The sequence below is a fragment of the Balearica regulorum genome, chromosome 2 (assembly GCF_011004875.1).
Source record: "Balearica regulorum gibbericeps isolate bBalReg1 chromosome 2, bBalReg1.pri, whole genome shotgun sequence".
Classification (NCBI taxonomy): Eukaryota; Metazoa; Chordata; class Aves; order Gruiformes; family Gruidae; genus Balearica; species Balearica regulorum.
The window spans coordinates 105,782,189-105,796,201 of NC_046185.1; the positions used below are offsets into that span (position 1 = coordinate 105,782,189).

General features: G+C 37.6%; 1 protein-coding gene across 4 annotated transcripts in view; it reads right to left on the reverse strand.

Annotated features, from left to right (window-relative positions):
* NFX1 (nuclear transcription factor, X-box binding 1) overlaps positions 1-14,013 on the reverse strand; it is a 72,712-nt gene that overhangs the window by 23,901 nt on the left and 34,798 nt on the right. For all 4 annotated transcript variants that reach the window (XR_012833989.1, XM_075745275.1, XM_075745274.1 and 1 more), the window contains exons 11-18: positions 13,341-13,371; positions 12,142-12,224; positions 11,492-11,600; positions 5,250-5,369; positions 4,523-4,602; positions 3,960-4,190; positions 3,605-3,678; positions 1,091-1,192 (exon numbers count right to left, since the gene is read on the reverse strand). Coding sequence is in view for 3 of the 4 variants with exons in the window: in XM_075745275.1 (XP_075601390.1) it covers positions 1,091-1,192; positions 3,605-3,678; positions 3,960-4,190; positions 4,523-4,602; positions 5,250-5,369; positions 11,492-11,600; positions 12,142-12,224; positions 13,341-13,371 (830 nt within the window). In the remaining variant the exon portion in view is untranslated. The remainder of the gene's footprint in view (positions 1-1,090; positions 1,193-3,604; positions 3,679-3,959; positions 4,191-4,522; positions 4,603-5,249; positions 5,370-11,491; positions 11,601-12,141; positions 12,225-13,340; positions 13,372-14,013) is intronic.

Below are 14,013 nucleotides of genomic sequence, written 5' to 3' on the forward strand. Positions count from 1 at the left end.
TGACACTGGCCCAACTAGAATGAAGCTAGAGACCGGGATGAGCAGGTGCTCCCATGCGTCATTTCTGGTGTCAGTTCATCTTGCCCATACATTCAGAGTTAAAATTGTTTCAGTGTAGAAAATTATCCAAAAGGACTTGGTAATAATGTGCTCCAATTTCATAGACATGAAACAAACAGAACAGAATGACTAGCAATAGTTCCTGAAGTATGCTGGTATTAGCTTTTGATACAGGAAGTCATGAAGCAACTGTATGGGAAATTTCATTACTTTTACTTTACACAATATAAAGGAATGTTAGAGTTTAACAGACATAACAGGCAGACTCTGAAATAACTGAATTCACAATTAAGAGACGAGAGATGGTAACAAAATAAACTACAAACAGAAATTATGTACTTCAAGGGCAAAGACTTCGGGAAGTCAAGTTTTTGAAAGAATGATGTTGGAGAAATTTGACAATTCCTTAAAAGAAATGATACTAAAAGTAAAAGGACAAGCTATTCCAATGCTAAGGAACATCAAGAGGAACAGAAATATCACCAAACTTAAGTTACAAGTGGTTTTGTGACATAAAAACAGATTTGCAGTGCAGGCCTGTATGAGAACACAGAAGCACAAATTGAGATACAAATGTGAGAAATCTAAAAAAGATAACAGAAAAATATAAATAGTAAGATGATGACGGGGGAAAATATGCCCTAATAATCATCCAGGAAGGAATGCTGGATGTTGAAACAGAAGATAATAGCAAAAAGTTATACTGTCTAGAAATCTGAAAAAAATCTGAAGGAACTCTAAGGAGTTTGCTGGGTACAAACAAACTCTGAAACCACAATTATATTGTTCCATATATAGTTATAACAGACCAACCAGCCAATGATAAAGAACTCTTTCTACATGAAAGCAAAAGCATTTTGCTAAGGAACTGCAAAATACTTTTAGCAGTATTGTTACAGTAGCATCAGGCTATTTAAAGCCTCCCTATTTTAGCTGGGATTTTGCTCACAATATTACATGTTTTCGACATTGCCTATGTTTCAGGTACACACAAGGGTTTCAAACTATGTTTCCACATGTATCTGCTTACCTGGCCTGCTTCATTTCTTTTTTCGTAATAAGCCTACTGATTTCCACTGAATCCCCAAGCTGTAGATCTGTTAACTTAGTGGCTATAGATATAGCAGCTATTCTGAAAAAGAAAAGCATTAGATTTCATTTGAGGCAACACATAAACCTTTGAAAAGGTGTATAAAGCTGCAGATTTAAACGTCCAGGTGCAAGAAGTAAGACAGCCTGACTGTGTCCTCATCAGAGTACAGAATGAGACTCTAGTTCCACATCCCCTAGTTTTAGGAGTCTAATCTAGTTACAGAAATTAAGACATTACTCTCATTTCCCTCAAGCAAGCAGGAACAAGACTAACAAATGGACATGCTGCTTCAGGGATTTTTTCAGAGCATCAATTCTAGGCAAGTCTAAACTAGGCAATGTGAATACTCTTTCTTCTCACCTGCTCAATATTCAAACGACAGCTGACCATATAGTTTTAATTGCCTTTTTAACTTTAATGGGATTCTTCCTTAACTGTGTGCAGCTAAAACCTGTAAAGTGAATTTATAAAGTACTTAGAAATTTGCTTAGAAAATATGGATGATATAGGCCATAAGGAAAGAGTAAAATGCCTACTCAGACTGTTACAATTTTCTTTATAAAGACTGTTCATCATTCCTTTCAATAACAAGCTTTCCCAGTCTCATTTTCTTGCTAAACTTTCTATAACTAAAATATACAAGTTTTTAGGGAAATATCCCACACCATTCTCAAACAAAATCCTGAAAATGGAACATTCTATCCTCTGAACTATCTTTTCTGTTAAATTCAAAGAAAAGAAATGTTTTACATCACATTCAGAGAACTAATCATCAGGAAGGAGGATTATCATATTACATAAAAACAAAAAGCACTGAGAGGCTTCAACTTCATATTTATCAGGTGATGACAAAATCTAGGCCATTAGATGATATGACACCATCATTTGTACCATGTGTACAGATATAGCAGCACACTCCCTTTTCTGTTCCCTTGAGCATTCTTTCACCAAGCAGTTTCATCAGTCCTGTAACATTTTTGAGAAGACTTGGATACCCCACTAACTTGCTGACCTTTCCACAGTAGTACTACAAGAGTTACTTCGTGGTGTACATGAACACATTTGAATGAACAGATACAAACACTTGCTTTAAACTGATTGTTTCTTTTCCTTCTTCTTGACTTGGGCTCTGATTAGATAAATACGTATGTGTTCAGCTTATGCATGCAAGGACTCATTGACTTCAAATAACCATTTTCCTTGTATGAATACTTTTGCAGTGCCTCAGCTATAGAAACAGTGGAGAAATAACAGCCTTAAAAAATTTGGACTTGTAATTACACTACCTTCCCAGCTTATCATTAATGACAAGCATGTATCAATTTAACCCGTTATTTTGAAGTTGAGTCAGTCTTCTGATTTGTATTCATAGTGAGACAGAGCTTAACAAAAAAAATCCTTTTTTTCTCTAAAAAAAGAAAAAATGATCACCACTCCAGAGTCTATCTTGCATTCAACTTAGTATTGACTACAATTGTTCTTAACTGTTTCTGATTAGCACATTTTTCTCCTCATTTTCATTAGATACTGTTAAGCACCTATTATGTAGATGCTAAGCCATCTTCTGTCAGAATTTGAATCTGGGCAGTGTTCAGCAGGAACAAAGCAGCATATCCTAAGCTGGGCTAGTATTGAGCCCTCAAATAGCAGTTCCAAATAAAACAATCATTAGGAAGTTTTCTTTGACAGACAGGAAGAATCTGTGACTATGCTCTCCTATCAACTGGGATGCAGAGCAGAACTCTGGTTGCATATCAACTCTCCAGATTCACTTTTTGACTCCCTCTCAATCACAGCCTCAGAGTAAATTTTTTTATTATTATTACTGTTCTGACATTTTCATTTCAAAAGTTCCAAAGCTCTACTTTTCTTCTTTTCCTTGTCCCTTCTCATAAGAGACAAAGAGAAATAAGTTTAGAAATAGGATCTGGAGACAAATCTATTGCAATAAATGGAGCTGGGTAGGACTTAGTTTGCATATTAAGAACCAAGACTTAGATGCCAATGCTCCTGCCTAAATTTAGCTATTTAAGAATGACTTTAAATTATTCTTTAGCTTCATCATCTGTATTAACTATGTTCCATCACATATTAAGGAAAACTTAGACAGCAACTCACACATAGACTGCTATACATAATCACCTACATTAAAGAGCCTGAAACTGCACCTGCTCAATGAGTCTGTATCTAGTTGCTCTGTGTGAGTTCCACAGATGAGAGATTCAAGCTTTGACACATCACCACAGTTAGACTAACAGCAGTGAAAAGAGGAATGTGTTCTAGTACACCATAGCTGGTATGACAGCTCAGAGGAATACAAAAAAAGAAACCATACATGAAAGTACAAAAAAAAGTGTGAAAAAGCTTGTGAATATATTTAGTCAAGCATGAAATTTTATCAAACTGCAAACAAGTTCAGTAGGGAATTAGAAGAATTACTACATTCCAAACCTTTGATATGTATTAGATGCTTCTGAGCAAATCATACTCTCCTTTCTTCTTCCACATTCACATTGAAGATCAACCTGTTACATCACACAAGAGAGCAGCTTTTATTAAACTTTTGTCTTTTTATGGCCATGGTGGGGTGTGAGGACAGTAAATTTATTCCTTTAAAAAGTCTCATTTTAGTGGAATAATTAAAAGTGATAAACTTTTTTTTAAAAAAATCAGTATAAGTTTAAGAAAAAAATGTCATGCTATCAACATACAAGCATGTCATTTTTTCTCACAACTGTTATTGGCTGATAATTAAACCATACAATTTGTCTGTGAATTTGCAGTGAATTTTTTTTGGGTATCTAACCTTTGCACAGCAGGATGTTGTCGGGCAGGGTGAGGAAGGATGACATGGAGCCATACAGGGATGATTACAATATAGCCTTGAAATAATACATGGCTGTTTACACTCTTCATCTATAAGGCATTCTCCTTTATGACAGATTCTTTTACATTTGTGCATTCCACATTTTAACATTTGGTTGCACCGAAGTCCACAGGAAATGTCAGTGAGATGACAAGGAATATTACTTCGCAGCTGAAAGAGGGGAGGAAAAAGATGACAACTAAAAATGAATAATCATAAATGCAAATCTCAAAGTACTTTTATTGTTCACACCTTCATTTGGCACTGTCCATGCAAGAATTGTGATACTAAAATATCTTAGGACAAAGACTGAGTTTTTCTTTATATCATAGTCCAATATAGCCATTGGTCTGAATGCATATGGCATAAAAGATATACTTTTCTAATTCAATCACATTAAAAACTCAAACTCCAGTAACATATTCCATTCCAGAGGCCACAAAAATCTAAGTCTACAGTCCCAGAACATTAAGTATTCGAAAACATTAAGTATCCAGACTTACTTCATGCTTGCCCATACACCATTTCTGAGTGAGGTAAGTACAGGGTGGACATTTCTCCTCACTATGGCATGAATGGTACACTGCAGTCACAGAAATATAAAAGCCAGCACAGTTTTATTAGCATACTTCAGTCAAATGCATTAAAGGAGATACTAAAAACTATTAAACATGAGTTTGCATTTCAGAACTACATGATGCCTTATGAAGGATAATCTGTTCTTTAAAAATTACAATGGCAAGTTTTTAGGTGAATATTCTTCCATATTTTCTAAGTTAAACAGGAGAGAATTTTGTCATTTCTGAGCAGGATTATACTATCAGATAGAATTTGTCAGAAAGTGTATCTATTTGACCTGTGCTGTACTTTTTGCAATCAGTCAATTTAATTCCAAGGAACGTAAAAACTAGATTCACTAGATTATCCTCCTCTTTCAACACAGCAGTTAATCTTTGGAATATAGCATTTAAAGTGTTGTGACTATTAATAATTATCAGAAAAAAAATCCAATGCTTTTACCAGTCAGAAGTACCACTACTAGTATTCATGGCAAGTTTTTAGTTGGTTGGCTTTTAAGTTTAGTCTTTTGGGAATATTCACAACTCCTGAAAAAGCATCTCATAAAAAAGTAAATTTTCAAACAGACCTATATACACTTTTCTACATTTTGATTAAAAAACCCAACAAACAAAACAAAAAACCCAAGTGAAACTGAATGGCCTGACTTACCTGGATGATCACAATCATGTGGCCTGGTGCATGTTTTTTTACACTCTGGTGGCTGAGTGCCACAGGGGACAGGAGGGTAAATCACAGATTCACCACAATAACAAGTTAACTCATCAAAACCTGAAAAAACAAGTCAAATATATCCTAATGGCCACATGTATTTGCACTTCTCTACTCTGAGAAATCTTTAAATAACACGTAAACATTTTACTTCAGCTTTGGTTTTTTGCTATTAAGCACCACTGTAGTGAATGTATGTTTTTTGTGGCTCCTACAAGAAAACTGGACTATGATCACTTCATTAGGAATTCTGCTTGCTTTTAGAGAGTGGTTCTTTGACAGCAACATTTTGAACTGGAGCAACAGAAACGCTTATGTCAAGTTGAAAGCTGTTGCTGTTCTACCCTTGATTTAAAAATGGGGAGATATCTCTGAATTCCCTTCCAGAAAGCACATCATCCAAACCTTGTGCTCCAAACTTCCTCCTGCCATAACTTTTTCAGACCGTTGATTAGATTTCGCCCTTTTGCCAAACCCTGCACATGGTACTGGGAAGATTCCAGAGAAAATTACCAAAAGGCTGCCAGTCTGTAGACTTCTTCCTATAATTTCTTCTGTATACTTCTTTATGTCATTTAGGGTATCTAACCTTTGCACAGCAGGATGTTGTCAGGTAGGGTGAGGAAAGATGACATGGAGCCATACAGGGATGATTACAATATAGCCTTGGAATAATACATGGCTGTTTACACTCTTCATCTATAAGACATTCTCCTTTATGACAGATTTACACGGATGCTCGTGATCCGCTTATGAACCTGTCCAAATAATTCAAAGCCAACTTTGTATGTTTTGGAAGTTCTCTGTCTCAGGCAGTATATATTTTCCTTTTTTTTTTTTTCCTCCTTACTCCCTCCCTTCCACTTTTGGGAAACAGATTTTAAACTCTTATCACAAGTTTCCAAATCTCAGTGATAATATAAACAAATGGATATAAATACTTACATACACCATCCCAACTAAAACTCTAAACTGCACAAAAATTAATACAGTTCACTGCTGTTTTTCAGATTATAAAGAAACTGTGAGAGAGACTGATTGGAATGCAAACTACAGTTCAAACAGCTAAATTCTTCGAAAAACAGGACTCTAAGAGAAACTATTAACATCAGAAGTCATATAGAAGGAGTGCTGAGAACAAAAAGAGTATGATTGGTCAATAAACAAAGAGATAGTGGATCAGGGAGAACAAAAGAATGATGGGACAATGTGCTGGTTTTGGCTGGGATAAAGTTCATTCTCTTCACAGTAGCTAGTATGAGGCTATGTTTTGGATTTGTGCTAAAAATAGTGTCAATAATTAGAGATGTTTTCATTATTTTTGAGCAGTGCTTACACAGTCAAGGCCTTTTCTGCTTCTCACATCTCCCCGCCAGCGAGTAGGCTGGGGGGTGCACAAAAAGTTGGGAGGGGACACAGCTAAGACTGCTGACCCCAACTGACCAAAGGGATATTCCATACCATATGATGTCACGGTCAGCATATAAGGGGCTGGCAGAAGAGGAGTGAAAGGGATGGGGAGGACACATTCTGAGCGATGGCATTTGTCTTCCCAAGTAACTGTTACGCATGATGGAGCCCTGCCTTCTTGGAGATGGCTGAACACCTGCCTGCTGATGGGAAGTGGTGAATGAATTCCTTGTCTTGCTTTGCTTGCACATGTAACTTTTGCTTTACCTATTAAACTGTCTTTATCTCAATCCACGAGTTTTCTCACTTTCACTTTTCTGTTTCTCTCCCCATCCTGTCAGGGTGGAGTGAGCGAGCAGCTGCTTGGTGCTTAGTTCCCGGCTGGGGTTAAACCACAACAAGCAATAAAAATACAAAACAACAATGCCAACCTGAAGAGAAGATGAGTGTGTCAAGGGAGCTGCTGAATTCAGCACGTTCTCTGACTCTAGGAATCACAGGATTCCTAGTCTACCAAAGCAAAATCTGTTGAACTCTAAAATCCCAAAGGTTCCTACTGTCCCACTTCCATGGATATGATGGCTGCTGGACCAATATGCAGATCCAGCCAGTAGCAAGACTGAACACATACTCCACAGAGACAAGACACACGATACACACGTGACAGTAACATGACCAGACACACAGACTAACACAGAGCCAACTGAAGAAGAACAAGATTCATGTAAACAGGGATACCAGTGGCCAAATCCTCTTCCTCCTCCCCAGCTCATCAGGACTGAAGTTCACTAGTGAAGAGACACAAACACACTCTCTCTAGATTCACATGCATACCACATTCATGGATCTCAAATATTAGCACAGGCTCTAATATCCATACCTGGAGAGACCCCTTACCCAGTCACTGACTGAAACCTTGCATATTTCCAGAGGCATATCTCCTCCTACTAGTCAGTCAGTACAGCTTTGAAGCAAGTTCATTAGCAAATTACCCAGACATACACAGGCACACACAGGACTGAAATTAACAAGGGAATCACACACATCCCCTGGTCTCTCCAGGTGCTGACATCCAGACCAAGGGGCCCCTATAACTTGTAATCCCATTCTCCAGCTGCTGGCATACAGTATAAGTCTGTCTGGTCTCTCCAGTTGCTAGCACAGAGACCATGTGCTCCCATGATCTGCAGCCAAGACTCCAGTTGCTGGCACTCAGACCTCTTACACACAGAACAGGGAATGAGATTACACTGGAAGATATTAAATCTTATTCTTAACTAGGACAGCTGTCATCAGGTGCACAGGGCTCTGTCAGAGAAGTGTACTGACCAGTAGCTTCATTTGTGCAAATGGTGCCTTTTATCTCCCATTCTCTCCATTTCTCCACACATCCACCTTGATTCCTCCCAAACATCCTACCAAAATAAATTTCTCCCCATTGGTCCCAGCTTAGCTACACCTGTACCCAAATCTGCTACTTCTGGTATCATTAGATAGGTCATCCCAGCATCACACAACTATTGAAGTTCTGTTGGCTTTACACTATTCCACTCCCAAAAAGGTTCCCAATACCTCCCTCCTCCAATTATCTGTGAAGCTCAGTCATCTCTCACCCTTAACATCTGTGAAATCCATCCATTCCTCATGGCACTATCTGAAACTTTTGTCAGCTTTTCACTGTGTTTTTTGTATGTTCAGAAATTTCTGTTGTTTTTTATAATCTGTTTAGTCAGTTAAATCTCAGGCCAGGTCCTAGTCACTTGCCCACGTATCTTAGAGTGCAGCAGTTATTAGAAAGGACCATATTTTTTGTCTAAGGAGACTCAATTACAATAAATTCCAGCAAAGAAGAATGCTGGGGAGAACAAAACGTAGGGTTAGAAGGAAGAAGCAGGAAGAAGTAGAAAAAACTGAGAAGTTTCAGAATGTACATGGATTTTCCATGAAAAGCAAGCATGGAAAAGAGTAGGGCTTTTGTTGTCCCTCACTACAGGTCTTGAAACAACCTATAACCCTCCAGGCTTCAAAGCCACAAACCTTCCTTGGTCCAGGAAGATGAAAGACCAGAGACCTCAGTGTAAGACAGCTACACTGGCTGCTTGCTATTGATCAGAAGTGATAGGTGAAGAATCTTAACTATAATGAAGGTTCCTCAATTAGCACTAATCAGGACTAATCAATTAGCAACTAATCAGGATAATGGGGAGGGAATGCAGAGAAGTCTGATCCAAAGCATCAGACATCTGACAACTTAAAAAAAAAAAGCACTGTCTAATGCTAACATCATTTATTTTCCCCAAGAGATGTATTTCTGTCTTGAAGTAGACTGGGTGTGCATAAAGAGATCCTGGGACAGAATGGGACCTCACCTCTCAGGAATAAGGAAGTGACACTGGAAAGGTAAAGTACCTGGGAAGCACACAGAACCTCAGAGGTACACATGCACTCTAGTATTGCATCTTGATGCCAACCCTCACCACTCCCAGCAAAACCAGTAGTCAAGATGGAGGCAGGGGCAAGAAATCCAATCTGAGTGGCAAATGGCTTGCAGCTGACCGTGCCATGGTGCATGATACCATGGCTGATGTAGCCCAACTGCAGTGGTGGCTAGACAGGTGGATCAGAGCCAAGGATGGACTTTTAAGTGCTGAGAAGTACTCCCCATCAGCTACAGGGTCAGAATCACACAATATATATGCCTCTGAAATCTTAACTAGCAGCATCCAAGGAAAGCAGTTAAGAAATCTTTGGAGATACTGCTTAGCTGATTTACCTCTGGACAGAGATTTCAGGTACACAAAGGTATAAGCCAAACGATCATAAGTATCTGGTTCCTTGAATAGGTAGCTGTTTTTCCTGTGCTCAGAAAAGGGCCTCACTGCAAAATTTCAGCAGTGAAGCTTGATCTCTCAATTGCATCACATCCAACAGTGGGAACAATTTACAGGGGAGGCAATCCTTAGGTCTCTCCAGCCTAAGAGAGGCATCTGAATCTTAGGTCTGAGAGTGAAATACAATCTTCAAAAATATTGCAGCGATGTGGAGAAGTTTAATGATCCTGAAGATCAAGCCCATGAAATCCAGTGAAGAAAAACAACCGCTGAGAAAAATCTTTGCATTCTGACTCAACTAGACCAGAAGTTACTAAAAGGACCTCTGAGACATTCAGATTACTATTTTGCTTTGTTAAGAGACATGTTTGGACACAAACATTTAGTTTTCTAAAAGAGAGGTACAGTAAGCATGCACATCGTATTCATAGAGTATTAATACAGACTACAATGATATTTCAACCACAGTGAGCTTTAGAGGCTCTAGTACCTTCTCTTTTCCAGGATGTTTCTATGAAAATTTGGTCTCCATAAAAATGGAGTTCTTTGACTATGTCCGTGTGCATATGATATAGGAGAGACACGTGCACTACTGCAGCTAAGACACTTCCAGCTGTAAACAGTATCTTTACAATGTACACCACCTGTCTCTCTCCTCACCAATGTCATGAGGTCTGGTTCACACTTTCAACATCTCACTGTCCTCTTTCCCACATTCCAGTGTGCAGTTCCAAAGCAGTACCCAGTTTCTGAGAGAGGAGACTCACTTTTCTCCAGCAGTGACTGCAGAACTACTAGACAAAAGACGATGCTTGATAAAAGCCGAAGGGGAACTACAGGTGAGTATTTATATTCCATTCTAGAAACACCCTCCCCTCACAGTTTTATTGTCGATTACAGCAGATGCAAAAATAAGCCTAGAATTCGCAGCTCTAAGACTTAACAATGATGGATTTAAAGAAAACTTTCAAACTTCTTAAGCAGACGTAGAGTGGAAGGATGGATACAAGCTGAAGAATCCCTTAAGGGCTTTTTCTGCCCAACTTTCAAAAAATGCATTTAATAAGTAACTTAGAATTTCTGTGATAAGCTACATCTACACAAAGAAAGGGGAAACATATTAAAATATGAGATTAAGGAAAAAAAAATAAATGGCTATCACATTTGAAGATGTTCCAGATCAACTAGCAGAAGGAAACATAGAAGCATACTTCTCTGTGTGCTTCAGGCCAAGATCAGAAAATATAGTATTATCTACCTATTATAATGGTGCAAAATAATCAAGCGGTAAAAAGCAGTTGAAGAATATTAGTATATTCAACTGGCACAGCTTTTAATAGAGTACATACCTGTCTAAAGCTACTGACTAGCTTAAATCTTTAAATAGTTCAGCAATCCTAAGAAAATTTAGCACCTGCTGTCTGTCAATCTAATTCTAGCAATTCAGTACTAATTTTCACCATCCAGAACATGACTGGCATCTCTTATTTCTTCAGATGGTCCTGTCCAGAGAAAAATCACTAGTGTACCAAGTTGGGAAAGTCTGAATTCTAAGCAGCTAAACAAATTCTGCTGCATACTTCAATATCTTTAACAGTTATTACCTTGTTAAACCAGAGTTCCCTTAGCTTAGAAATTATCTTTCTAAACGGCTTTTTTTTTCCTTGCCGGATTCCTCTAATTTTTTTAAGTGATTGCTGGATCAACATACATAACTGAATATATTTCACTGCAATTCAATTTTAACTATTAAAATCTAACACTTAGTAAACTAATCTAAAATGAAATAACTTTCTCTTTCATGAAGAAACATACAATAGAAATCAACAGCACATTCTTCAGGTTCAGGTCAATTTGGATCACATTCTCAGTCCAACTCTGACCAGTTAAGTGAATAAATTTCTATATATAAGAAATAATGTACTCTTGCATGTAACTCACTTGTTTGCCAGCATGTTTGACAGCTGCCCCGATGACAAGGTTCTTCACATCTGTGAAGCCCACAGTTGAGTTTACGACCACAAACCAAAGAACACTTATGTTCTGTGTCCTAAGGGAAGGAAAAAAAAAAAAAAGGAAAAAAAAGGCAGAATTAAACTATAAACCCCAATGGTTTATTTTTCTCTGTGAGGTCATACTCTACTAATTGACAAAACTGTAAAATGTAAAAAATAGCTTAGGCCATATCTATACAGTTTTTCCATCACCGTTTGGATATACAGCTTTTAAAGCAGATTCTGTTAAGACCTCTGTTGCAGTCAGAGCTACCTCATAGCTTATGCTTCTTCTATTAAGTAATATCCTTCCCCTCCCCATTGTCCCTGGAATCATTACATTGACAAAAAGCACATTTACACTGATTTAATTGCATTTAGGCTGGAATGTGGTTTTACATTTATAATGATACCCTTAAAACAAATGCTACAAAATAACTGCATGCATGCAAACTTTTTAAGCATGACCAATACTGCATTTAGAGACTGAAGATATACAAATATGGAAAGATACAAAAGCAAAAAAGTCTTTTAACATCACAACCAAAACCAAACACATATCACAACGAACAATTTCATAAAACCACACAAACTTACCACACAGCAAATTTCATTACACTTGTGTCGTCCACATGATCTTTTCTTGTTGCATCGCTTGTCACACATGAATGTAATAGCAGCTATTAAAAACAAAACAAAACCCCCAAAGCCATAACTTTTATGTCTTTGCTTATGCTGAGAACAAAAGCTGTGATCACAATACTAAGCTAAATTTGTTGCAGGTCTAGAAGAGAGTAATACAGAATAAGTCAGCAAGCAAACTTTTAAATTACTTGCTCTTCCACATTAATTCCGCATGTGAACACTTGGCTTCCTTTAAACAAACCCTCATTCACAACGATTTTGGAGAGCAGAGCACGTGAAACTAGTTTATTTCACATTAGTCTTTACACCACAAACTCTGCACAATAGAAGACAGAAAACAGGACATCCTGATACACTGGAGTACCACAACCAACCAGTTTAAGAGTGCTCAAATTGGTAAGGCAGTAAAAGCTAAACACAACTACTGCTTACATGCTCAAGAAATTAGTGCTAACAAAAACCATCCTTATCACCATCCACAGGTAACAAAAGCAATCACTCCTGGATTATGAAGAGCAGAGTCTTCATAGACAAAAGCTCAAATTAGGAAATATGCATATTACTACCTTCATGTATCTTGTAAATAAGTACCTCAGTATAACAGGGGTCCATCAAATAAACATTTTACTGAGGTTAACTTTGAGATGCTACATAGAGAATACCAGAAAGTGTCAAATGGGAATGCCCTGACAACCTCAGATGCAAAGACCAGCAGCACACAACTGTGAAGCAGAATCAAAGCTTTTATTTCCCCAAGAACTTGGACAACAGCAGAGAAAAAGCATTACTTTGCATCTGAGCTGTGCAAGTTGACCCAAAGATACGTAGGTTGCCAGTGGGGCAGCCTATTGAGTATGGCAGGTGGCATAAGAAACTGTTCAAATTGAACTAGACAGCTTGTCTGGAATCTTCAAGATCAAATGCTGAAGAAGCCTTTCCTTATGTAAAAGATGGATATAAATGAAAGAGGTTTATTTCAAACCTCTTCCCAAAAGTAGCAGCATCTCTAGAAATGACCAACTTAGCACAGAAGTATGGATAAAAGAAGCAGTACTGATCAGATGTTTGCCAACTTCAACAATCAAACCCAATATAAGCTATGTATCGATTTTAAAACAATTTCACATTATATAAGTAACATAACATTGTACCTTTATTTCTGAGGAGAGCACATGGGACTTCCTAGGAAACAAACAGGGAGCCATTAGGTTAAAACAGATGAAACTTACTTATCTAGAAAACACCTAGTCACATGATACAGAAAGACAACACACGCTCAGTTTTCATGTGTGTAACACTTCTCTATACAAAAGTGAAACAAAAGCTGGAAAAAATACCTAAATCTTTAACACAATACTTTTCCCTTAGAGATTCAATACCAATTAAAAAACTTGTAGTTTTGTATTCCCCACTCAATTCAGTAGATAACGCTTTGAAGTGACAGAAATAGGTTTGTCCTAAGAAACCAGAAACTTGCATGGAGGAAGCCAAGAGCTCTCCCAGAAAATATTGACAGAGTGCATAAATTTGTGCTTTGACCAACTGTCCCAAAAATGCAAGTCTGACTTGATTAAAAAAACCACAAAACAAACAACCCACAACCCCCCTCCCCTCAAAAAAAAACCAACACAGAAAGAGAGTGAAGTCTCATGATCAAAGAAATTTTACCTAAAGACCTCAACATGAAAATAAAAGGCAATGGATGAAAAGAACATTGTTGATTGACTACATTTACACCTTCAGTAATCACAACTTTACATTCTGAGTTGTCATTTCTGAGAATTGCATTTGTCATGACTGATGAAAATACCTAAATTATCATTG